The 26,710-nt window shown below is 56.5% G+C and overlaps 1 protein-coding gene across 2 annotated transcripts in view; it reads left to right on the top strand.

Moving 5' to 3' along the window:
- Positions 1 to 26,710, top strand: part of KAZN (kazrin, periplakin interacting protein) — a 398,743-nt gene that overhangs the window by 277,632 nt on the left and 94,401 nt on the right. For both annotated transcript variants that reach the window (XM_036256063.1, XM_036256064.1), the window contains one exon: positions 13,321 to 13,512. In XM_036256063.1, coding sequence (XP_036111956.1) covers positions 13,321 to 13,512 — 192 coding nt within the window. The remainder of the gene's footprint in view (positions 1 to 13,320; positions 13,513 to 26,710) is intronic.

Here is a 26,710-nt window from a genome sequence, read left to right as displayed (position 1 = left end):
ACTGAGATCTGGCTGTTTTGCTGCTGACTTTGGAGAAAAAGTTAAAAGCAGTCGGCTTAGCAGGATCAGCCCCGGCGTGGCCTTCTGCATATGAAAATGCTGTCTTGTTCCGGGCCAGGCAGTGGGCCGCTGGCCAGCCTGTGCTTCCTTTTGAGTTATGTAGTTAGCATTTGGGATTGGGGGGCGTGGGGGGGGGCTGTGGCACGCAGAACAGCATCCTGGGAGGAAATCCTGCAGGCGGCACGGCCCGGGTGACCGTGGCCCACGACTTCCGAGGTGTGGGCCCTTGGACCTCCCTTAGTCTTTGGGGCGCCCGCGCCGAGAGCACCCCGTCCCTGGAATGCCGAGTGGCTCCAGGCCTTCCAGCTGCAGGCGGAGTTCAGCTCTGCTGGAGACGGAGCAGAGTCTCCGTGACCCGGCCCCCGTGGCCTGGGCCTGCTGTTTCTCAGCCCAAGGTAATTTTTCAATTAAGTCGATTGGCTGGAAACCGGGGCACCCTGGGACTGTGGGAAAATGTCCCAGGCCGGAAGGGCCCTCCCCTGCCCCTGCTGGCTCAGGGCTGGGCCTCCAGAGGGAGGATCCAGTTTCATATCAGGACACCAGGATGTGATCCCAGTGCCCCTCTGAGAAATCCCAGATGGCGCCTTCTGGAAGGCCCAGTGGGCTCCGCGCTGGCGGCCAGCCTGCCCCCCGCCCCCCGCCGGCTTCCCCACTCGCTGCAGGGTGGGAGCCTCGGACGGTGCTCACCACTGCTCTCGTTACTGACTTTATTGCCAAACAATTTAGAAAGGCAGCCCGGCCAGTTTTCATAAGGGAAACATTTAAAGTATGCAAAGCATATTTTATTTCTTCCCGGGGCAGCTGCTCGGTGGGGCTGGAGAGTCCTCAGGAGCGAGTTGCATGGATTGGTGAGCTGTCTCTGCAGCATCACGACCTCGGGCACCTCCCGCCAAGTGACGGTGGGGGACTTGGGTGGCTGGAGCCCAGGACACCCTCTTCCTTTGCCGCCCCCTGTCCCCTGCCTGCAGCCAGGCATCCTCTGGGGTGGCATCAGAGCTGCTGCCAGTGTTTGCTGAGGGTTTGTGTGGTGCCAGGCCTCCGTCATCTCTTACTGTGGTGGGAGGGAGGGAGGGAAGGAGAGAGAGAGAAAACATTGATGTGAGAGACACATCAACTGGTTGCCTCCCGCACGAGCCCAACCAGGGCCAGGGATTGAACCACAGCCGAGGTACATGCCCTTGACCAGAATCAAACCCAAGACTCTTTGGTCCAAGGGCCGTCACTCTAACCACTGAGCCAAACCGGCCAGGGCTCTCTCAGTTATTCGTAGAACGTGATACTATTTGGGAAGTGGATACTGTCATGATCTCCATTCCCCCAAAGGAAAGACAAGTGACCTCCTGAGGTGGAACAGCTACTGAAGGACAGAGCCAGGATCTGACCCCAGCAGCCTGTCCCAGGAACTCACCTTCTCCAGGGGAGGAGGTGGAGGGACTTAGGGGTAAGTCGCGCCACGCAGGGGGCGCCCACTCCTGCTGCCCCTTCGGAAGCCGCACTCGAGACGGCGAGTCCAGGGCTGCTGTTTGTTCAGGCCGCAGTCTGCACTTGGTCTCAATTGTTTCGAAAGCTCAGATCTGTGATCCGTATCCGAAGACGTGGGAATTTCAGACTCGCCGCCCTCGTGTGATGACGACGGTCCGGGGAGCCATCCACTGGGCCCAGATCGCCCGCTTCCCTTCTCTGCATAATTGTTTACATCTGCAGGGGCCTTCAGGTGCCTGACACATTCGGTGCATTTAACCCCTGAGTCGCTTGTTTACATCTGCAGGGGCCTTCAGGTGCCTGACACATTCGGTGCATTTAACCCCTGAGTCGCGGTAGGAAGCTGCCTGAGCAGAACGTTCTGGCCGAAGCGTGTTTCCCGTTTGGATTTATGGTTGCCGGGCGCCTAGTGGTCAAGGTTGCGGAGTCCAGACTCCTTCCTCCGGGCCTCAGTTTGGCTGTCTATAAAATGGGGCTAGAACTGTCTTTCTCCTCCCAGTCTTCTTAGGAAGGCAGCCCTCCCATTAGGAGCTGGACCCAGGAGAACCGCTCTGTCGACGAGCGGGACAGGCCGCTTCCAGCCGCTCTGCCTTCTGGTAATGGGTGGAGAAGGGAACCGGGATGTGGGTGTTCTGCTGACTCAGACTCGGGTGGGAAAGACGGCGAGGGCTGGGCCTTCCCCTCCACCCAAGACCTAGGTCAAGTTGGTCCCTCCCAGTTTGCCATGGGCGTCCCGCTCACTGCACGGACGGTCTGTGTCGTCAGTGGGTGAGTGTGCCCAGTGCCGGGCCGCCTTTGTGTTTCCTTTTTCTGTTTTTGGTCATTTTTTTCCTCTGGGTGGTAACAAAAGAGGGAGGAGGGATGAGAAGTGAGGGTCACCCCTGGTGAGGGGGCGAGGGAAACAGGCAATGCCAGCAGCGCCACCCCCGTGGTCGCTGCCCCGCTCCTGGATAGGGCCGTTAGGAGCCAGGCCTTGGGGAGGGGAGAAGCTTGTGACAAGAGCCAAGGATTGGGGACTCAGCCATTTCTGTTGTTGTTGATCCTCACCCAGGGATTTTTTTCCATTGATTTTTAGATAAGAGTGGAGAGAGAAAAACATTGATGTGAGAAAGACACATCGATTGGTTGCCTTTCACACGACCCTGACCAGGGCTGGGAATCGAACCCGCAACCCAGCCATGTGCCCTTGACCAGGAATCAAACCCGAAACCCTTAGGTCCAAGGGCTGACCCTCTAACTGCTGAGCCAAACCAGTCTGGACAGGGACCCAGCCATTTTTACCAAAGTTCAAAGAAAGGCCCAGTTCCATCGCCACGCTCGTGTGTCCGGCCCTGTCCCAGCACGTCCGGTGGTAAAGAACGTGAGCTGTGCAGTCAGACAGACTTCCCGCTCTGCACCCGAACCAGCCCTGTGACCTTGAACAAGCCAGTCGCCTGCTGTGGTTTCCGTCTCGATGTGCACAGCGGAGAGGATGGCGCTGCTCCCCCACCTCGGGGAGGGCGTCAGGGGCCAGGGCTCAATGCCGGCCACGTGGCCAGCACCCGGATGGAAGCTGCACCCTCAAAGGACCGTGGCCCGGGCTGTGTGGTTGGTGGTCTGAGAGCTCTTTAGGTAGAAGAAGAGGACAGAGGCTGCTTGGGCGGGAGAAGTCTGTCAGCGGCCTTGAGGCAGAACTTGAAAGTGTACGCCTTCTAGGGCGTCAAGCGGGAGACGGGCAACTGTCCTCAGAGAGAAGCTAAAACTGAAGTGCAGGGGGGGATGTGCGGAGGCAAATTCCAGGGTCCGTTTGGCTCACCCCGTTTCTGAAGGAGAGAGATAGCTTAGAGCGCTCAGCACATCGCTGATGGTCTTGACATTTGTGGGGATGCCGGGTGCCCAGAAAATGGCCCCAGACAGACGCCGTTGATGAGGACTCTTTTGTCAGTTGCAAGGGATGGAACATGCAATTCTGACTGGCTTGAGAATGTATTGGCTTGTGTGCAGGGGTCGATCCTGGCTTCAGGTATGGTGTGATCAAGACACGGGTATTGTCTGAATAGTCTTTGACCTTTGGCATGCCCCTCCCGGGGGCAAGGTGGCCGCCAGCAGCTCCTGGTCCAGACACTGGCTCTAATTGGAGGACTTGGGCCGGGCCTTCCTCCTGAACCAGTCAACAGCGGCCAGAGCAACTCAGTGCTCTGATTGGCCAGGCTGGGTCACATTTCTACCCTTGAACCACAGTCCTTGAGGGTGGGCGGCTCCCCAAAGGGAGAGGGAGGTGCTGTGTCCGAAAGACAGGAGGCATGGACGTCAGCTGGGCAGAGACACCTGCGGCCCCACCCGGGGCTGATAATGAGGAACCTGGGAAAGGTAGAATGAGCCAGCATCCCAGAGGAACAGTGGCTTTGAGGCTCCGCTGGACACGAGTATTCATGCTCCTCCTTGCACCAAGAGGGTGTCCCAGGACAGCCGCCGCCAGCCCACTTGACACGTGAACTGGCCTCCGCTGGCTGCTTCTGAGTCCCAGGGGAAACCGGCGATGACCGGAGGAGGCAGCTGGCCAGGCCCGGGGGAGAGGCCAGCCCTTTTCTCTCCCGTCCCTTCTGCCCAGCAGGCCTGGGCGTTGGGCTTTGGGACCAAGCTGTTATTGCTGCCACTGCCCGTCAGGGACTCAGCCACCCAGGTGTCGGGAGAGTACCTGTGTCTCCCAACCAGATGGTGTATTTGGAGGTTCACATCCCCCCCGGAGCTAGAACAATCCGCTGAGTGATCTTTGCAGACCGCTGAGGACGGGGTCAGTGCTGTGGTGGCATTAAGCCTCAGGCCCAGAGTGGCTGCCAGAGGCTGACTCCCTGGGCTTGCGGGGCGGCGGACGCAGGAGACCTCCAGGCACGAGCTGGCACAGTACAGGGACCAGGCCACCCACAGGGTCTGCAGTCTGCAGCACTGACCCTCGGGCTGAGCTCTGCCTAGAACTAGGGAGCTGTGTGCTGGGGGTTTCGGTTCCTCGACTTCCCCGGGGCCTCTCTGCATTCCAGTCTGTGGCTGTCACGCTTCCAGGGCAGGGGACTGTCCATCGCCGACACCTGGCCAGGGTTGCTGAGGGGGGGACTACAGGCCGTAGACCCCTGTCCCTGGAGAGAATCGGATTCCTGGGCTGTGGGGCTGGGTGGACACGGCTCTCCTGTGGGAACTGCACCGCCGAGCTCATGGAAAGGGATCAGTTCGGCAGTCGGGCCCACGGCGCGCTGGGTGAAGGTGTGTTTACAGGCCCGCAGCTGCTCCGGAACAGCCTCTGCAGGAAAGACGGATTAGACAGCGCCCCAAGGAAAAACCGATTATGGTGAAATATGAGGAAAAGACAAAGGCTGCATCACCTGGTACCTGCGATGCCCACCCCCCACCCCACCTGTAGTGAGGATCACCAGGGCGGTATTTGAGACGCTCCTGTCTTTGGTGGGTGCCATCACCCCCAAGGCTTTAAGTATCAGGGTCAAGGGACAAAGGGCCAGAGACCACGAAATCTCCATAGTCCCAGCTCTTACCTGTCTGCTGCTGGGCTCGGTGGGGCTGTCTCCACTCGGAGTGGGGGCTGGGCAATGGGGACAGAGGTGGTCCAGGGGGTCTGCTTTCAGCTCCTCGCACAGGGTCCTGGCAGGAGGGGCCACCTGGGCTGGCCCTGAGCGGGTGAGTGAGCAGAAGGAAGTGATGCCGTCCTGGGGTGGCCAACAGAGGCCTGCCCCCGAGGCCGCTCTTCCCAGGCTAAGGCCCCCAGATTTCTCTCTGCACAGCGAACCATTCCACTCAAGACCAACCTGAATTTCCCCGTGAGGCTCCGGTCACTTACAGAGCTTTGAGGACCCTCAGGGCCGGGGCCTGGGCTGTAACCAAGGGCCACATTGCTGCTTCCCATCCGAGCGCCCTCGGCCCTTCCCAGCTTAGCCGGGAGGCCGGGAAAGGATGCCAGAGGTGGGAACCGTCCAGGAGGGTCTGAGGGCTCCCCGAGAGGGGGCAGGAGGCCTTGCCTGCCTTGGGGGCCAGCCTGCCGCCTGGCAGCTGTCCCCACAGGAGGCGGACAGGCAAAGTCCCTGCGACCAGCTCACCTGGGTTCCGCCACATGTTCTCTCTGTGCCTCAGTTTCTTCTGTAAAGGGGGTGCTCCCCCATGGGCATTGCGAGGATTGAGACGTAGCGCCCGTGAGGACTTAGAATCCTGACCTGCATGAGCGGTTCCCGAGCGCTCCCGTGATCACCGTGATGCCCGGGAGGAACGAAGTCAACAGGGAATTCAGGAATGCAGCCAAGACCCTCCTCTTTCTCGCCGTGTGCTACCCCCACAGAAATGCAGGGGGCAGAGGAGGTGCCCTTACACCACTGGTGGAGACTGCACCCACCCTGCCCTGGGTGGTGGGCTCGCCAGCAACCCTTCTCTGATGCTGTCTTTTGAGGGTTCCCCTTCATGGGTACCAGCTCCTCTGGAGGTGCTCATACATCCCATCCTGTTGCTGCTCAGCTTGGGGGTCGGGGACCCCGTCTCACGTGTTTGCCCATAAGAATGCCTGTACATCAGTCTTAACGTTTTAACCCTCCAAGGGCAATCGCGTTCTTAATTTTTAGAACAATTGTCATCCCAGTGGACTGCGACACACCCCCCAAACCGGATTTGGCCCAAACCCAGTAACGATCAGAACAGCGGTCCTGGAAGCGGCGGTGACTTCCAGATGTTCACAACCTTCCAGGCGCCGATAGACCGGTTCGTGGCGGGGTGGCTTCGGAACCCCACAAGCCTGGGCTTGAGTCCACGTCCCCGATGTCGCCGAGCCTCAGGCAGGCTCACCCCAGCCCTGCACGGGTGCTGTGGGGACCCACTGAGGTGAAGCCAGCGTGCGGCCCCCAGTGCGGTCGCTGCTCGGGATGGCAGTACCCTCAGCTGTTGTCGCCGTGAGGTGTTTGGACTGTGGGGAACCCTCGTGAGGATTAAGGGAGTGTCGTGTCATCGGGCGTGAGGCCTGGGCCAGCGTGGGACCCTTCTCCTGGTAGGGCATGTCTGCCTCACAGGGTGTGTGCAGCCCCAGTGAGTGCCCTGGTGTTTCTGGGGCTCACCGGCCCCGTGTAGGGAGTGCAGGCCACCCCCAGAGCCTTCCAGACTGGCAGGGGTTGGACCCAGGCTCCCCTTCTGCGGGGGCCTCTGGAGGGCCTGGGACCAGTGGGCTCTGTACCTGGACTTGGGAGGAAGGGCCGTCAGAATGGCTTTTTAATGGGAAATCTGTGATGTTACCCCTGGATGTAGACGTTTTTCTTGCGGTGTAATTTACCCGCACAGGTCTGGGGTGTACAGTCTGAGTTCCGTGAGTTTTGACAGATGTGTACCTGGCTGTTCATCAGGGTGTCCACACGTGCCAGGTGGCCAGGGACAGTCGCTCCCAGCCTGGACCTCACGCGGCGTGGCCTGCCCTGGTCCCCGCGGCCCTCCTCCTGTGCTTGACCTGAGGCGGTGGCTCGGCCTGCTCTGCCATTTCATCCGCGCTCTGCTCCGGGGTCGAGAGGCCCCAGGTCCGGCTCTGCGGTTACCGAGGCCGCGTCTCCCTTCGGAACATCGGGGTCATGTGCCCTTTTCTAGAATGACGATCCTGACAAGCTGCATTGACCCCCATCTAGAACCTTCCGCCGTGTTTCCACTTCGATGATCGCTGTGTTTAATGTTTACTCCAGGCCTTGGAGACTGGTCTCGGCTCCGTTTTCAGATAAACTCAGGAGTCACTTGTCTAAAGGTCAGACAGTTGGGATGGGGAGCCAGGAGCGAGTCCAGGAGGTTGACCCCAGGCCTGCCTGTCCCCCTCCGCCTTGGCACCGTGCTAGGCATCATTGTGGCATGTCTGCCAGGAGCCCGGCCCTGGGCTGCGCTCTGGGTGTCCAGTGTGAGCGGACAGAGCCCCTGCCTGTGCGGAACAGGAGGGCGGCTCCGGGCCACCGCTGGAGCCGCAGGGGGCTGGCTCACTGTGACCCAGCGCCACCTCGGAAACAGGCGCAAGCTCCTGCCCGGCCGCCCGCATGCCTGCCCGCTGAGGCCCTGGGTTCCCTCCATGTCATCCCCCCCCGCCCCACCCCCCAGGTGATACAGTGTAGGAGGTAAGACTGTGGGTGCTGGAGCAAGACGGGCCAGTTCAGACCCGGGCTCTGCTCTTCACTCTGTGTGACCTCGGTCGAGTCACCTAACTCCCGTGCCTCAACTTCCCTGCCTATAAAATGGGGTGACGCTACTGGGGCCTACTTCATGGGGTTGTTGTGAGGATTAAACTAGTTGAGGCATGTAAAATATTTGCAGCAGAGCCTGGCGCACATAGTGTGTGCTCAAGGAACCTTAGCAAAAGGGCCGTTGTTATTGGGACACCTAGTCATTATTAGATTATTAAAGACCTGGGCTGGGAAGGCTAGGTTTACACACCTACAACTCTCCAGGACACCTTAGGAGCCTCTTGGTTCCTGATTGCCTGGTTCGGGCCATTCTTGGGGGTGCCCTACAGTCACAAAAAGCAACTGTTTTTCCTTTTCTCCTCCTGCCCCTGCCTGCTGACAAAAATTCAGCCTGGCCCTGGCCGGTTTGGCTCAGCGGTTGGAGCGTCGGCCTGCGGTACAGAGAGACCCAGGTTCGGTTCCCGCTAAGGGCACGTACCTCGGTTGCAGTTTGTCCCCGGCCCTGGTTGGTCGTGCGGGTGGCAGCCACTCGATGTGTCCCTTCGCATCGATGTTTCTCTCTCTCTCTTCCTCTCTCTCCCTCCCACTCTATCTGAACAAAAAAAATGTCCTCGGGTGAGGATTAAAAAAAAAAAAAAATTCAGTCTGGAAAAGGCTTGTCACAAACCCGGGGCTCTTCCCCAGGACCAGGAGCAGTCACCTTTCTTGAAGGCTGTGTTGATTCCTCTGCCGTCCCCACTTCCTCCTCCTCCCACTCCTTAGATTCCAAGGCTGAGCTGGTCACAGGACAGAGCCGCAGAGGCAGCCGGCTGACCTCAGACTCGGAATCAGCAGGGAAATCAAAGGCTCTTCTGTGCCCGGCAGCCCTGCCCAGGTCTTGATGCAGGCACAAGGCTGAGTCATGCTCTCCAGGCCCCGGGGTTCTGTTCGCCCTCCTAGGTGTGTTTTCTGCCCTGTGCATGTTGCCTCCTTGTTGCAAAGTGGCTGCTGCAGCTCCAGCCCAAGTCCACTTTCCAGGCAAGAAGGCAGAGAAGGGGCAAAGAAAACCCTTTTTTCTTCTTTGTCTTCTTCTTTTTTTTTCCTTTTTTCTTCAAGGGTAGTCCTCCTTGGGGACTTGGTTTTATACCTCACTGGTCAGAACTGGGTCACATAGACAATGCTAATTGCAAGGGAGGCTGATAAATGGCATTTGTAAGTACTAGGTACTCATTGCTCTCGCAAACGAAGAGATGTGCTAGACAAGGGAAGGGTCTGCCCCAGCTCACTTTGCCACCTCTGAGGAGGTATGTCCCCCCCTTGCCCTAGGGAACAGGCCCCTGGTGGCTTCCACTGCATGGCCTGCCTGAACATGAGGCCACCCCCAGGGCTTAACCACTGGCAACTGGCAGCTTCTCCTGGGGCAGGGGAGCTGCTGTCTGCCGGGCGACATGTACCTCCAGCTTCCGTGGCCTTGGGAGTTTTGCTGAGTTGCTGGCTTCTTTGATGACACCCCACCCTTTTCACCACTCACCATGCCCCCTGCCCTAGGTGTGAGGACACAGTGGTTGCCCAGAAAGGTACACAGTTGATCTTTCCTCCTTCTGTTCTTGGGCAAGGGCCAGAGAGATGGCCCTTCCTCAGCAGCTGATGCCGTGGGCTACGGGCTTCTCCCCGCCTGGGTGTCGGCCTGGCTGCACCAGCTGCTTCCCGAGCTCCCCCTCTTCTGCACCTCGGCCCCTGGACAGCACTGGCCAGGAGAGCCCCGTGCGGCGATGGCGGCAGTCTCTGTGCTCTTGAAATGTGGCAAGTTCCTCGTCATTAATTTGCACATCAATAGCCATGTGTGACCAGCAACTGTCTCCCTGTCTCATAGAGCAGAGCAAGGACCCTGTTCCTGCCAGGGCGGAAATGCACCCTCCATACATTCACCTAGATTCGTAGAGTGGGTCCCTCTACGGGCACCGATAATACCAGGTCCAGAGAGGGACAGTGACCTGCTTTGGTCACACAGCGAGTGGCAGGAGCCGCCTCTTCCAACTCCAGCTCCCCCACTGTTTCTGAGGAATGCCATTGCTCCCCTCCGTGAGGGGGGAGGGGCTTGTGGGGATGATGAGTCGTGGGTTTGGGGCACCGACAGTGCTCACTGGGCTGAACACGTTTCAGTGTATTACACACGTGTGTCTCGTGTATTCCCATCACCCCCCTTTTCCAGGTGAGGCAGCCGAGGCCCAGGAGAGGAAGGGCCTGTCTCCTGCCCCGGAGCCCATAAACCACGGGCTGGGGGTGTTCGAGGCTCTGTGATTGCAGTCCCGGAGCTGTCACGAATCTGCCCCTGAAGGTCCCGGGTGTGTGCCATCCGGGCTCCCACACCCGGCCGGGGCAGGCGCTTGCGCAAACCCCTCTCTCCGCGTTGTTTTTCCAGCCTGTCTCCTAGGACTTGGATCCTGCGGGCACCACACCTGGTGTCCCGCCCTCCTGCCTATCCAGGGCCCGACCTGAGGGGCGGGTCTCAGTGGCAGGTACACCTGTTAGAAAGCTGAGCACAGGAGAAGGGCACCTGGGCCCATCCTGCTCTCTGCTTTGTCCTAAGTGCAGGGACCCAGAGCAGCCTGCGCCTCCACCTCCGACCCCTGGGGGCTCCAGCCACGCCCTTCCTGGGATCGCCCTATTCCAGGTGCCGGAATGGGGGGGGGGGTAGGGTTACTGGATGAAACAGCACTCAGATTTCAGATGAACAACAAACAAATCATCCGTGTGACTGTGTCCATGTGATGTTGAGGAAATACTTACACTAAAAATTACTTGTGAAGCCGCTGAAGTTCAGCTTTAATGGTGCTCCTGGGGTTTGCTTTGTTTTGTTTGCTCGATCAGGCAGCCTGAGTGGGTGGCGTTGTCCCCAGGCAGTGTACGGACAACTGAGATTCGGAGAAGTGACGGGCTGGGGGATGAACAAGGTCAAGATAAGGCCCTGGCCGGGACTGGATTGGGCTCCTGGTCTCTCGGAATCCTCTGATCTCTGCGTAGACACAGTTAAACACATTTCTGGCTTCCTCGGGGCAGTTTGGGGAAGGCTAGGAGTCATACTCTTTAAAAACGTCAAAACAGCCCTGTTTGGCTTAGTGGTTGGAGCATCAGCCTGCAGACCAGAGAGTCCCGGGTTTGGTTCCCACTAGGGGCACGTACCAAAAAAAAATTTAAAAATAGCCCTGGCCAGTTTGGCTCAGCGGTTAGAGCATCAGCCTGTGGTCCAGAGAGACCCGGGTTCGGTTCCTGCTAAGGGCACGTACCTCAATTGCGGTTTGTCCCCGGCCCTGGTTGGGTTGTGCGGGTGGCAGCCACTCGATGTGTCCCTTTCACGTCGAATTCTCTCTCTCTCTCTCTCTCTCTCTCTCTCTCTCTCTCTCTCTTCCCCTCTCTCTCCCTCCCACTCTATCTGAACAAAAAATGGAAAAATGTCCTCAGGTGAGGATAAAAATAAATAAATAAATAAATAAAAAATAAAAACGTCAAAACAAATCTGTCCTCCACCTGCCCGGATATGTTAGCAGTCACACCTCACTGTGAACTAGGCTTTGGGTGACAGTTGCGTGGGAACAGACCCTGGCAGGATGGGCGACCGGAGAGAAATGGTGAAGGAGAGAGTGTCTTGATCCATTCAGGCTGTTATAAATAAAACGCCGCAGGCTGGATGCTTACAAACAACAAAAGTGTGTTGCTTCAAGTTCTGGGGGCTGGAGGTCCAAGTTCAAGGCTCTGGCAGGGGCCCTCCCCCTGGCACATAGGCAGCTGTCTTTTTGCTGTGTCCTCGCATGGTAAAGGGGCCAGGGAGCTCTCTGAAGTCTCTTAGACAGGCACTCATTCTATTTCTGAGGGCTCCAACCTCAACCTCCCAGAGGCCCCACCTCCAAATATACATTAGGGAACAGCTTTCAACATACACATTTCCAGGCCATGGCAGGGAACAGTAATGAAAACCCCAAAGTCTTAGATACTGCTGGAGATGGTGAGCCAGGGCTGGGTACAGAGGGGTGGCAAGGGTTAAGACCTTTTATAATCTGACCCCAATATGCTTTTCCAGGCTTCCTCTTGTTCTTTCCCACCTTGTACCCATTTGTTGGTCACCCAGGGACCTCTGGCTCTCCAGCCTCTTTGCCTTGACCTCTGCTGCTCCCTCTGCTCACCACCCTTCCCAACCCCTCTTCCACGTCCCCTCTCAAACGTCCTTGTGCCCTAAGCAGGTACAGCCACTGCTTTTTATATGTATTTGTGTGTTTTCCTTTCACTCACCAGAGGCTCCCTGAGGCCCAGGGTGCTCCTGGGTCCTTTTAGACACCCTGTGCCGGGCCTGCCGGGTAGGTGGCCCACAGATGTTTGCTGGAATGAGGGCAGGGGAGGGGCCCCAAAAGCAAACCTCCTACTTTGCAGTTTTGCCCAGAGACTTGGACAGTTCCCAGCCTCCATGCGGGTCGATGGCAAAGCAGCCAGACACTCCCTTGCAGACAGCCTGCCTCCTGGGGATGTGGGTTCAGAGCCATGTTCGCAGTGGGGTCTAGGGGTGCTAACCTGAGGGCGGGCCCTGTCTGTGACATGCACCCGGGACTCCCCAGAACCTACGGAAGCATCTGGCAGGCGGCAGGTTCGATAAACTCTTGTTGGGTGTGTGGATGGGTGGAGGGCGTCACTCTCCGGCCACATGTGGTCACACACCCCTTGGTGAAGGCCCGCTCTGGGGGAGCTGTGCCCCTTGGTATCTGGTTGCTCGGGACCGGACCTGCGTGTGGCCTGCGGGACCAAGGCGCACCTCTGGGCACCTTCCCAAGGCTCCCAGGCCCGAGGGGTGCTGTGCTCTCCCTGGTCTCATTCCGGGCGCGCACGCAGGTGGGGTTGGGTTTAAGTGCCTTAGAAACCTCTGCACGTGGTGTCGCCGTCGGTCCCGCTCACCAGAGCCCCATTTCCTGCACACTCGTGTGAATGCCGACAGCCTGTCTCTTCAGGGCTGCGGACTTCTGCGTGTTTCGTGAGCCACGCTGGGTGTGCCTTTCCAGCGGCGTTTCCCAGATGTCAGACTGGGGGCTCGGGCTCCGGAGTCGGCCGGGTCTGAGTTCCAATCCCCGCTCTGCTACCTAAACTGTGACCGTGTGGAGCTGCTTACTCTCTCCTAGCCTCGGCGTCAGAATCAGTGAAGTGGGGGTTGGGGCAGGACCTGCCTCCGGAGGGTTGGGTAGGATTGAAGGAGAGCACGCGTGTTCAGCTTACCTGGGCACGCCGCTGGCTCGGGGAGGCGATCCGACTCCCGCCGGCTCTTCAGTCCGCTCTTGCTCCTCCCTTAGGGGGCGAGGGCCTCGGCCGTTGCGGGACGCTCCTGGCAGTGACAGCAGCCCTAGAGAGCAGACGGGGCGGGGGGGTCCCCCCAGGAGCACTCTGCAGGCTGAAGTGCGCCCAGGACTGGATCCGGGGCTCTTTGGAATAGGTGGTGGCTTTGGGGGTTTCTTTGCACACATGTAGGACGGGCCCTGAGGGCAGAGCATTCGGGAACAACCAAAGCGCCGAGGAAAGCTGTCCCCGGAGAGAGCGAGCGAGCACGAGCCAGCGTCCCCTGCCTCTAACCGTGTGCCTTCTCCCCTAGTGCTCCTGCGGGAAGAAGTGTCCCGGCTCCAGGAGGAAGTCCACCTTCTCCGGCAGATGAAGGAGATGCTGGCGAAGGACCTGGAGGAGTCACAGGGCGGCAAGTCCTCCGAGGTCCTCTCGGCCACCGAGCTCAGGGTCCAGCTGGCGCAGAAGGAGCAGGAGCTAGCCAGAGCCAAAGAAGCCCTTCAGGGTGAGTGACAAGCTGGCCTGGTCTCCTTCCCCTGCCTGGGGCTCGGGGGAACCACGGTGCAGCCTCTGCCGGGGACCGACGTGGGCACGGGGGTGTCCCAGCACCCAGACCCCCAGCCGAGGCTGCCCTGTCCTTTTCGGGGTGGAAAGCTACTCTTGCCATGTGGGCACCTATGTCATCCTATCCTCCCGTGTGACCCACACTGTTCTCCTTCCTGGCCAGTCAGGGGGCAGCTTCCCCCAAGGCGTGTAAGGCAGGTGGGTGGGCATCTTTGCTGAACCAGGGTGCCCACCCAGCCGCTGGGTGTCCCCTTTCCCAGCACCCTTGGGGCCTTCCTCACCTCCCCTCACTGGATAGGGCATGCGTGCTGGGTTCTCTGCAAGAGGGTGCGCCGGTCCCCTGCACGGCACAGGCTCACGCAGTGGGCTCTCCCAGGGGGCTTGAGGTCCCCTCGAAGAGGGGGAGCCTCCGGCCCTGGGAAGGTGGAGGAGTTGGGAGAGAATGTGGTGTAGGTAGCCAGGTGGTCTCTTGCCGAGATGGACCACAGACCCTCAGCCAGAACTGCTGTGGGAAATAAGCCCCTGGGCCCAGCTGCTCTCTGTAGGGCTGGCCCGCGACCCCTCCACCTGCACACCGTCTCGAGGAGCCAGCGGCAGCTCTGCGGTGGAGGGGTCTCGAAAGGCCCTTTGAGGAAGGTGGGCAGCCCTCCCCTGACAGTGCTCAGAGCTCCAGCCCGAGACACCGGCGGGAGAGCAGCCTGGGAGCTCGGCCTTGATGCGCCCCCCCCCCGCCCCCCGTCTTTGCTTCTCCTGGGGAAAAACAAGGCAATAAAACTCGGCAGCCTGCTCTCCGCTCACATTTGCTAGAACGATAAATACTCTCTGAGGACTTCACTTTTGAAGCCAAAGCAGGTTAATTACTTAGATTGATTTCAGGCTGTTGTAGCAGAATCGCCGAAACAGGGGGGCTTAATGAGTCTGTCTCTAACCCTGAGGAGCAGTGTGGAGCGGTGGGTGTCTCTGTACCCTAGCCTGTGAGAGACCCAGGAAAAGAGCCCAGACTGGGGGTCAGAGGTGCCCTCGGGCAGCAGCGTGGTCTCGAGGCCGTGCCAGGCTGCAGGGCGTGCTGGTCAGGGTCATTTCTAGCAGTGCATCCCTGTCCCGGCCGCATGCCTACCTGGGCAGGGCGGGGCGGGTGGATTTTGCTGGGCAGTTAGTCAGCTCTGCCTTTGCAGGTTCCCTGCCAGGGGGCGGGCGTGGGGAGCAGTGAACACCCGCACGCAGGCTGAGCGGCTGTCCACGCAGCACACTGACAGCGCCCCGGGAGCCGGGAGACCGTCTTTGAGGCCGGCTCCCCACGCAGATGGTCAGCACTCCGTGTACACGGTGCTTCCGGCAACACAGTGCTCTGAAAGGCAGATCCTTTCCCGCTGGGGCTTTGGCCCGTGGGGTCACTGAGACAGCGTTCTGGGTGGTCTCTTCAGGCCGTGGCGGGCAGGTGGTCTGTGTTACGGTCCCCTTGGCCCTGCATGGTGGGGGAGTCCTGGGGCCAAGCACACATGCTTTCTGTAGGCAGCCGTCCAGGCGTCGGGTGGATCTGTGTGAGCCCCCCGCCCCCTCGGCTGCCCAGGAGCCTCAGAACATCCCTTCCCTTCCCGGGAGGGGACCCCGTCTCAGGAATGCCCCTGAAGAGGTGCCGCGGGGCCCAGGTGGTGCAGACTGACTCCCTCTGGGCTCAGCGTGGTGAACCTGTAGAGTCGGGACTGTCTCGGCCACTTTTGCCAATATTTGCTGCAGGGACGATGGGAAAACCTGCCTTCCCCGTCCCTGGCCAGGGAAAGAATTCTCTTTTTGCCCTCTGGACATGTGGGGAGGAGAAAACCTCTCAGCTGTTCCGCCCCAGAGGAACAGAGGGAGTGAGCAGAGGTTCATGCACTCCACTCCCCAGCTCCCCGGACAGACAGCCTGCCCTCTCCAAACCTGGGCCAGCCACGGCGAATTAAATGACATAATGTCTGTGAAGGTGCCGGCGCCGCGCCTGCCCGTACGTGAGAGCTGGCTGTTCGTGTGCCATGCGGGCCGGCAGAGCACAGAGCCGCGGGCATTGCTTCCTGGCTGGGCCGGGAGATTTCTTATGTCACCAGAGGTCTTCCCAAGGACCCAGAGATCGGCCTGTGTGGAGGGCTTGTCAGGGTTCCTTAAAGGAAAGCTTTATTGAGCACCTACTGTGTGCTCTGTTCTGAGCACTTGATCGGCCATTCACTCCAATCCTGCTGGGAGCTTGGCACCCCGTTTTACAGATGGAGACACCTGACTGAGATTTGGGGAAGCTAAGTAACTCGGCCAAGTTTACAGAGCTTTTTCCCCAACACTACACAGCGTGTCTTCTGGGGATGAAGTCAGCCTGGACAAGAGAGATGGGACACTGTTGTGGCTCAGTAATAGGACAGTAGACTCTGGAATCAGATCTAGACTTGGACCCCAGCTCTACCACTTACTAGCTGTGTGACCTTGGGCAAGTCCCTGAATCCCTCTGAACCACAGCTCTCTCACTAAGGGTAACAGTAACAATACCTGTTTTTCTTATCATTGGGGCCAGTCATAGCAGCTACTCCAGAGGGTTGTTGTGAGGATTAAATGAGATAGAAAGTGCTTGGCCCAGTGCCTAGAACCATTAGTGCAAATACATAGCGATTATCACCTAAGAGGGGGCTTAGCAGACCTCCTTGGACCTGCTTGGAGTTTTGGTCTCCTGATTCCCATTTGGGGTGGCCCAGACCTCAGGGCCCTTGAGCCCACCCAAGCTCAAGGTAATCCGTGTTCCTGAAAAGCAGAGGAGTGGGCACCTTCGGCCACTGGAACATCCTGCCTGCCGTTCTGCACAGTCTTAATAGGATGCTTCCTCCCAGCCACAGCACGCGGGGAGGAAATTGCAGGCAGATGTGGGCAGAAGGAGGATGGGGCATGAAAAGGGATTTATATGCCCGTAATGAGGAGAACGAGAATAAACGCACCAGCCAAGTCAGCGGCAGATGTTGGGCGACACTTGTTAACCACCGGGGTCCCTGCGGTGGGAACACGCAGAGCCCGCGGAGACTCCTGGCGGGTCTCCGCCCACCGCCCCCAGTCTTCGGTTTGGAGTTCGACGAGACCCGTTTTCCAGCACATAAGGGCTAGGAGCTCAAACAAACACCCGAAATGTCAGCCCATGTCTCCAACATCAAAGCCACAGGAAGAATCTGGTTTGGGGAGAATGGGGTTAGAAGGTTCATTTGTTTCTGTGGGGATGTATCCGGGAATGTTTGGTTTAGGATCTTGGTCTCCCTGTGAAGTTACAGGCAGAAGCAGAGTCAGAGTAATTGTTTAGGAAAGAATGGTGGGTGGTGGGTCTGCGCGTGCGTGCATCCCTGAGTCCCTGTGTGACCCCAGCCCCACACATGTGATGAGCCTGTGGCTCCTGAGACCCCTTTAGGGCATCTGTTGATTTCCCCAGGCCCCTCTCAATTGCATGGATTTCTCTGAGGATCAAGGCTCTGTAGAAATGACGATCGTGAAAATTTGCTTCTTCCCTTTTTTTAATCACTTAATGGCGTGTCGAGGGTGCTGAGCATCCCCACAACAATAATGACTCTCAGAAAACGTAAGTTTTAGTGACGACAGAACGTTCGGCCAGAGGGAGGCACCAGCACTTACTTCGCCGCTTCCCCGATGTCGGATGTTGAAGTGGTTCCCACGTGTTTCTGTTTGTAGAGCACTACCCTAACGATCGGTGTTTGTCAGTCTGTCCGTTTTCTTAGGACAGTATTTCTCAGAGTTTCTGGTCGCTGGACCGTGGTATGCTCTGACAAAGTGGAGGACCCCAAAGAGCTTTTGTTTCTATGGTTTAGATCTGTCGTTATTTGGAAACTAAAACTGAAAACGTGACTACTCAGACAACAGTAATGGTGACTGCCAGAGGGGAGCGGGGAGGGGGGAGAAGGGGGTACATGGTGATGGGAGGAGACTTGACTTGGTGTGGTAAACCCACAATACAATATACAGATGATGTATTGTAGAATTGTATGCCTGAAACCTATATGGTTTTATTAACCAATGTTACTCCAATAAATTCAGTGTAGAAAAAAAAATGAAAACATCTCTAAACCTTCAATAATTTATTTTAAAATAACAATAAGCCCATCACATGTTAACATAAATAAAGTTGTTTCTAATGAAAAATAAGTACATTTCCCCCCAACAAATAGATTTAAGTGTGAAGGGCAGCATTGTTTTATAATTTTACGAAATCTTTTTAATGTTCGACTTCATAAGAGACTGCTGCTGACTTCTCCTGTCTGCTCCTTCAGTCGGGCGACTGTGATTTGTTGCTTTGCTTGAAAATCTGACAACACACATCCACAATCAGAAAAGGGAGGCGTTTATTAATTGCCTCATTTGGTAATTGTGGATACTTCTTTAATGCCACGCTAAAGCGCACCAAATGGTAGTTTCTTAGAGGTCTGAAGCCTTATTTTTGTAATACATTATAGTGGTCAAAGCCATTGGTCTAATTTGTACTTGGAATGGATTTTACACCCACATATGATTTTTTAACATCTTACATGGATCACTTGGAAAATATTAGTTCACTGAAGGAAGCAGATCTTCCAAATGGTGACGTATTTCATTATGCATTAAGAAAAAGTCTTTAAGCCTTGAGAAGCTGTTAAAGTCGTGGTAGCAGGTCGTGTTTGCCAGAATTCTAATTTTTGCTCAAAAGCTTAAGTTTCATTATTGGCAACAAATACTGTCAGTTGTTTTCCTAGAAGTAACAGGCTCACTTGCTTCATTTGTTAACTTAGTTCAGTAGTTTGCCAGACACCAAAGTTTGCATGTTAGTCGTTATGTCAAGTACAAATGGCGCTCTTTGAAAAAGAGGCTAGTTGAGCTAGCAACTCAGTCCCACACATGTTTTTCCTCAAGAAAACCACTGTTCTTTGCTCTGTGGCAAAAGAGATTTAAGTGTCTTTCCCACTTGGTTAAAAGACATGTACTTGGGGACCAAGTGTTAATAGAATTAATCATTGTAGTGCTTGATCAATATGTAGGTAAAACTGCACCCTTTTCTCTCCTACTACGAGTGCATAAGGTAACGAACTTAACGACCGCTAATCCTGTTCGGGGCCACTGCCGTGGTTTCCACTAAGGTGTCAGCATTTTACCCAGCCTTACCTTTGCACCAACAATTCAAATACCAACACAGTGAAAAAGGCGAATACATCAGAGTGTTATTACGAACATAATTTTCCTCTTGGACCCCTGAAATGGTGGTGGTGGTGATGATAGTGGTGGCAGCTAGCTTTTTTTTTTTTTTTTTAGCGCATTTTACAGGGTAGCTCCTTCAGTCCTCACAACAAGCTTATGCAGTAGGCTGTGAATGTGCCAGGATTACCCAGCAGTACCTGGCTAGGGCCAGGGTCAGACCTCAGCAAGGGTCTCTGGAGCTCTCGGGTGATGGACTTCAGCAGGAGACTCGGGTCCTCGGGTGCAGGGACAGAGAGGGCATTACTGTAGGGAAACTGCTGGAGCAAAGGCGAGATCAGCCTGTGTATGGGCAGTGGGGGGATGGTGGGAGATGATCATGGTGACTCTCAAGGGCCACACTCAGAAGTCCAGGGGCCACGGAGGTTTTGAGCAGGAGGAGACTGTGAGAAGTGGGGTGTTTAGGTTGCCCCCGTTTCCCACTCCTTGCCTTTGCAGCCTCTTTTCTCTCCTTCTAGTACATAGACGTACATGTGGTTATGTACACATGGTTCTCGGGTGTGCCTATGGATCACCCCCTTCTCTCCCCTCAGGGTCTTTGCACCGGCTCTTCCTTCTCCCCCACCTCCTGATGGTCACTGATCCTCCGAGTCTTGGTTCAGGTTCTTCTTCTTCCAGGACCTTCCTGGACCTTGTCTGCCTGATAGTTCAGGGCCTGAGGCTGGCAGAATCAGACCCTTTCACCCCAAGCTGTCTATATCGGTCGTCCTAGGACCTGTGAATATGTTAGATGACGTGGCAAAGGGAATCAGGGCTGTTAATCAGGTGTCCTTGAGAGGTGGCGACTGTCCGGTGGGCCCCGTGTAATCCCAAGGGTCCTTAGAGGAGCCAGAAGAGTTGGAGTCAGAGCAGGCGATGCGACCACAGAGCAGAGGTCAGAGATTCAATGTGAGGACTCCACCTGCCATCGCTGGCTTTGAAGATGAAGGAAGGGGCCACGAGCCAAGGCATGTGGGCACCTCTCGAAGCTGGAAAGGGCAGGAGGACAGATTCTCCCCCAGAGCCTCCAGAAGGAACGTACCTCTGCCCACACCATGATCTTAGCCCAGTGAGACCCACTTCGGACCCTGACCCCCAGAACTATAAGATAATAAATCTGTGGTCATCGTTAACAGCAGGAGGAGACTAATAAGGGCCCCTCTTCCCTGGACCTCCCAGCCCTGGCTGCTGGCCTCCCTCGGAACTTAGCACTCAGTGAGGGACATCTGTTTCCTGTCAGGCTTGTCACTTGCCAGACTCCTGCAGGGCACAGCCACCATCACAGAGCAGGCCTTGTTATCTGAACAAAGCGATGATCCTTTCGTGTGGGAGACAGGAGACGATGCCCAAGTTTTCTCTTTAGCAGAAGGAATAAGGCCCGTGGGAGCCTTTTCCCTGCCTCGGAATGAGTCACCTGCCCAGACCGAGCTCGGGTAGGAGCTGAGCCTTATTATTTAATTTGCTCATTCAACAAATGTTCCCTGAAAACACCCACGCTGGAAACCATGCCCGTGGCTCAGATCATTCAGAGGTGAATCGGACCCAGGCCCTGCCCGGAACCCAGTGACACGCCTGGAACCTACAACACATTTTATATAAATTGCTGAAGAGTGTTTTCTGATGGCCAGCCAGGCCTGGGGATGGGACTCTGCCACCGATATTCCTGCTTCAAAGAGTTCGAGGGTGCAGAGAGTCAGGCTCTGGGCAGGAGGGGACACCCGTGTCCTGTGTGTTCCCTGCAGGTGTGGCCGTGGCCTGGCTGCCTTCACGAATGTAACCAGGCCTGCAGACAGTGGCCCAGGTGGCTGTGGGACGGAATGATGTGTCATCGGTGCGGGGCGGCCCTGCCTACCTGCTGTCTCGCACACACGTCCTGTCTCCACAGCGCCGCGTGGGTTTGAAAAGCAACTTAATGTTTCCTGCGTCCCTTCCCACGTTCTCAGTCTGTTCTTGGTCTGACTCCTTCCCCGGGGATTGAACATCTGTGCTCTTCTCCAGGAAGTCATACACGTTCAGCTACCTGAGGCCCCCAGATCTGGCCGCTGCCCCGGGGGCTGCTGGGGGGCCCACCCAGAGCCTGCCCCTCTGACCCACCGCTGGCATGTGGAAGAGTTTTAGCGGGTAAATCTTAGAATTTCAGAGTTTTAACTTTAGACAGAACGTCTCCCTAATTTACTAGTGGCAGCTTTTAATGGTTAACGGATCCCCCCTTGAAAGCCTTCTAAACTGTGAATTTGATCCAGTTCCAAAGGATTGATAGTCAGGCGGAGGGCGTGTCCAGTGTCTGGGCTGTTCTGCTGCAGCCACAGCCGGGCCAGGTGTCTCCAGCAGGTGAGCTGCTCCCTGTGGCCGTTGGATCCCAAAAAGGGATCTAGTGCACGTGCACTTTTTTTTCGTTTTAAATAATGCATGTTTTCCTTTGGAGTAGTTTCAGTTTTACAGAAAAGTTGCAAAATCTTGTATATCCAGTTTCCCCCGTTGTCAACATCTTAGGTTACCGCGCGGTGTGTTGCATAAGGGCCTTTCCAGCCATCCCCTGCATCCTCTGCTGACGTTTCATTGGCCAGGACAAGTCACGTGACCAAGCCCAGCGGCTTGTGGGCGGGGCCCCACAAGGCTGTGGATAAGGGAGGTGGCGGAGGTTTCTAAGAGGCAGTTAATACCCACCCACCACGAAGAGCGTTTTAAATAGAATCACCCAAACCTGCCCTAGAGTCTGGGCCTTCTTCCCTTTGGAATCCTTTGCTTTTTGTAGGTTTTATACCTCTTATGGGGATTTTAACTCTCAGTCCTTGTCTCGATGACATGGAAGGCAGCTGGTCCAGTCCCCTCCCCCACACCCCCCTTCCCCCTTTGTCACTCTTCCTGCCTGCCCAGGACCAGAATCCCCTCCCTGGCCCCCAAACAGGTGTCCTGCCGTATTTCCTTCAATACTTTGGGGAATTCCCAGTAAATTCCACTATGCATTAATGTTTTAATTACAGAAATCTTCCATTTATCCTGAGAAAAATAGAAAGACTGATTTGTTTCAAAATACACAGATACGCCCAGCCGGTGTAGCTCACTGGTTGAGCGTTGACCTATGCACCAAGAGGTCACCAGTTTGACTCCCAGTCAGGGCACATGCCCAGGTTGTGGGCCAAATCCCAGGGGGAGGGGGCGTACAGGAAGCAGCCAATTGATGTTTCCATCTCTCTCTCCCTCTCCCTCCTCTCTCTCAAATCAATAAAGAAAAAGTTAAAATGCACAGACACCCACCAGGACTGACCCCACACATATCTGATACTTGTTTTGGAAGTATGTACCAGAGCCCAACCTCTCTTCACTATCCAAAGAACCTTATACACCCGTTCTGTGGTTGGGATGACTGAGGTGTGAACACAGTGAGTCAGTTTTGATCAATACACCTCTCAGCTGACACTTAGCATGTGGACCGAGCTGGACACTCACTGCCTGGCCTGCTCATTGACCCGCCCGATGACCCTTGTTAGATGGCTAGTGTTTATTAACCTCAGTTTCCCCATCTGCAAAATGGGCATGAGAGAGGTTAGGATTTTTCTAAGGTCTCCTGGCCAGGAGGTTTTGAAGCCAACACTTGATCCGCAGTGAGTCTGGTTTCTAAACCTCTGTTCTTGGCAAATAACTAGCCGAGTATTTGGGGGTCTCGGGGGTAGTCGTCGCTTTAGAGAAGAAGGGAGTGAAATGGGAAAGGGAGGAGGAGGAGCATGTCTGGATTTGAAAACACAGGGTTCTTGGATGTCACTTAGCGGCCCCTGAGGCCCCAGGATTTGTGGGTTCCGTCCCAGTCTTGGCTTTGGAAGTTGTCCCAGGGAATAAAGGCTTCAAGGCTGGTCTTGGTCACATGAGTCAGGAGCTCCTCACCACCCACCCACCCATACGCACACGGACACGCACACGCGCACACGCGCGCGCACACACACACACTGCCTCTGCTTTCATTGTCCGCACTCCTCTCCCAGAAGGGATCAGAGACTGATCCGGCTGAACAGAGAACGGAACTCCGTGCAAGGAAACCCAGGCTCCCAAACTGCCTTTGCCGACATGGCCCGAGCCCCTGTGAGCCTTGGAGCTGCGGCCTCTGTCACTGTGCAGGTTCTCATGCCCAGCTCGCCGTGATGGGGTCAGGGTGTGGCCCTGAACCCGAGTCAGGAAACAGCCACACGAGCCCCTGTCCGGGTGCGAACCAGGGAGGGCTCCTCTTCAGCCGGCCTCTGCTGTGGTACAGATCTCCCACTAGGAGCTCAGGGCTCCCACAGAGAGGGTTCCAACAAACCAGAGTGCAAGCTGCAAGGCTTCTTGGTCTCAGATGTCACTCCTGCCACATTCAGTTGGTGACAAGCCAGCCACAAGGCCAGCCAGACTCCATCCTATACAAAACATGTGGTACGGGAGATATTATTGTGTTCCTCTTTGCGAAAATACCATCTGCCACACAGGAAAGGGAGAAGGCCAACCTACACAGTGAACACACGAACTCGTGTGTGTTAGAAGACAGGGAGCCCGTGGGCACACAGAACTCTACAATGGGATGACATAGGACCCAGCATCGCTCTCCTGGGTATTCACTCATGAAGGAATACACCTGTGCACAAATGGTCAGAGTAGCTTTAGCTGTAACAGCCCCAAACCGGAAGCAGCCCAAAGTCCCTCAGCAGATGAATGGATGAACAAACCCTACATCCTTCAGTGGGATCCTACTCCGCAACACGGCAGCGAACTATTGATGCGTGCCTCGGGGTGGGTCTCAGAATAATTATGCTGAGCAACAGTCCAGAAAGAAAAAGTAGATCCCGTATGGTTCCATTTACGTGAGATTCTAGAGAATGAAAACTCTCCTGTAGGGTCCGAAAGATCAGTGGTTGCCAGGAGGTGGGGGGAGAGGGATGGGCAGGAGCCTGGCTTACAAAGGGGAGGCGATGGTTTTACAAGTGTGTACATATGTCAGACGGTACCAGGTGGTAAATGTTAAATAAGTCCTGTTTATTGTATGTCCTTTATTGTCAGTAAAGCTGTTTTTAAAGGAGGGCGAGTGGATGAGGAATCTTGGGGATGGGGCGTTTTGGAGTGGGGAACACTTGAGGACCCCACAGGCCATATCACTTTGCCTTCTTGCCTGCATGTGGCCCACGAGGAGACCCGTGTGGGCAGAGTCTGGGCAGAGCCCTGTGCTGCGGGCACCCCAGCACCCAGAGCTCCTGGGCTCGCATTCCAGGAACGGCGAGACCAGCGAGTTCTGACGCTGCAGATGCTGTGGCCTGGGCTTCCAGCCCAGCTCTGCAAATAGCTCCGACCGCACCGACTGGCCAGGGGCCGACACAGGCGCTGCCAGCCGCCAGGCGAGCTGGACGAGCTCGTGCCGGAGCCGGACGCAGGGCCCAAAAGGAAGAAGAGAGGCAGGTTTCGGCACTGAGCTTAAAACTCAGACCACTTTGAAAAGGAGTGTTCCAATTCAGCTCAGGGCCAGGTTCCATGGCAGGGCAAAGGTCGCAGCGCGAAACCAACAGCTCCATAATATATTTTTTAAAAATCCTTTTTTTCTTTATTTTTAGAGAGAGAGGAAGGGAGAGAGAGAGAAACTTCAATGAGAGAGAACATGGATTGGCCAACTCCTGCATGCCCCCCACTGGGCATCAGGCCTGCAACCTGGGCATGTGCCCTGACCAGGCATTGAACCGGTGACCTCTTGGTGCCTGGGTCAACACTCAACCACTGAGCCACACCGGCCGGGCATATTTTTAAATTAATATTTATATTTAATGTATATATAGTTAATGTAATGTATATGTATTTAATGACTTTTTATGAGCCAGGAATGGTTGGCTATAAATCCCGCAAATTATCTCATAATCCTGCCCATTTTTCAGATGAGAAGATTGAGGGACAGAGAGGTGACCTGCTGGCGGGTGGAATTTGAACCGAGGAAGGTGTGCAGGCTCTGGGACCTGTGTGATTAGCCAGCCCCCTGGCTGTTTGTTTAAGGGCTCCCATTTTTCCAGTGATGAATCATTTGTGATGTGGATCTCGGGGACAGGCGGGGCCTGTGAGTCAGAGGCAGTGGGGCGCACACAGCGGGCGGTCAGGCATCCTGGGCTCTCCATCAGCGTCGTCCCCAACGTCTGCAGGCCTCATCTGGAAAATACCAGGCTCGGGCTGAGTGTCCTTACAAGTCCCTTTTAATGTCCCATGAGCAGCCTGCTTGGGTTGCCAGGTGAGGAGACAACCCAGCCACTGAGAGAGACTGCAGCCTGGCTCTGTCCCCTGACGACAGAGTTGGTGCTGTCACCAAGTCCTAGCAGCGGGCCTCTGCCTGCTGCGGGGCCCGCCACACTCACCCCGGCCGGAGAGAAACCTCTGAACCTCCACCCCAGGGCCCCAGCCCACTGACCTGTGTAGCCCCTCCATTCCGTAGAGTTTGCTCACCCACAAGCTCTGGACCGTGACCATCTAAGAATTGTTCTGGCTCGGGCCTTGCCTATAGAGCATGGTGCCCAAGGGAAGAGTCTTCGGCAAGAATCCAGGACCGGTCAGCGTCACTGCCAGGCCCCAGGAACGTCAGGTTTGCGTCTCAGCTGCCCTGAGACAGGCCCCGCTGGATGCAGCTAGACACACGCTGGCCTTCCCGGCGTCAGCCTTCTCTCCTCACCCAGGGTTTGGCACTGGGCGCACCACACATGGCAAGATGCTCAAAACGTGGCCCTGAGGTGAAGGCATGGGACGGAAAGCGACAGGAGACTTGGGGATTGTCACTTCCTCGGGGAGGTGGCTGTTGGCTCAGCATTTTAAGGCTGGGGGCGCTTAGAGGTCAAGTCTGACTTGTATTGTCGGTGTCTCCGATTGTCCCATCCCTGCTGCTAAGGGGTAAGCATGACTGGGAATAGGGACCGAGCAGAGATGAGCCACAGGGCTGGCACCCAGTAGGTGCTCAGGAAATGGGTGAAGAGGCAGGGCCCACACCCCACCTGTACGTGCCCACTGTCTGTCCCAGATTCCGGAGGGCCCCATGCTTGGACGGCGTCCCTCAGCCCGGCTTCTCTGGTTATGTGACCTGTGGGTGGCGTCGCGCTCCGTGCCGGGCTCGTTTGAAGAATCCGGGCCTGCCCAGGTGCGAACCAGGTGGTGGAGTCGGGACGAGAAGGAAGGTGCACCCTTCTTTCCCCCGTGGTTCAGGTGGCTGCACAGGTGGGGAGACCCCATTCCTTTAGGGATAAAATGGGCTGGCCTGGCCCCGGTGGCACCCAGGGGAGAGGGCCTGGGGGTGCAGGCCAGGCCTGCCGAAACAGGGCCGTTTTCTGGCTGGACTCCTAGGAGCATAGCTTCAGAGGCTAAAACCTCCCCGCTCCCCTGCAGGACAGTGGGAGATGCCGGGGAGACCTGCTGGGGGCGGGGCACAGTGGGGAGGGGTGACTGCCCCAGCTGAGCTCGGAGCTGAGGCCTAGCCATGTCCTCACTCCCAACCCCGAATGCTCACTGGGGTTCCTCACTTTTCACTGTCCCTGTTTCTAAAACAGATTTCTGATTTTTTAAGTGGAATCTTGACTCAGTAGAGCATTTCTGCACATAAAAGATCTCAGCTCAGAAAAATAGCGTCCAATCAGGTTCTGTGCGTTATCAGTGCATATTTTTAGGCGTTAATGGACTCCCACTAGCCTCTAGGGAACGTGTGCAGATTAGAAAAAGGCATGAGCACAGAGGAAGGGAAGGCGCTCCTCACCTCGAACACCGTCCTGCTGACCCTGAGCCCGATGACTGGGGCCACCTGTTGCCTTGGCGTGTCTGGGGGCTGCAGCCCTGTGCCAGGTGCCCACGCCAGGGCGTTCAGCCCCCACTCGTGACCCCTGCCCCCACTGCCCCTGAGCCCTGGGTGTGAGTCATGGTCGCCTTGGCTGGTTGTGATTGGC

The sequence above is a fragment of the Molossus molossus genome, unplaced genomic scaffold (genome assembly GCF_014108415.1).
Source record: "Molossus molossus isolate mMolMol1 unplaced genomic scaffold, mMolMol1.p scaffold_m16_p_12, whole genome shotgun sequence".
Lineage (NCBI taxonomy): Eukaryota > Metazoa > Chordata > Mammalia > Chiroptera > Molossidae > Molossus > Molossus molossus.
Note: the sequence above shows the minus strand (reverse complement) of the source record. Positions and strands in the feature narration are given on the sequence as shown.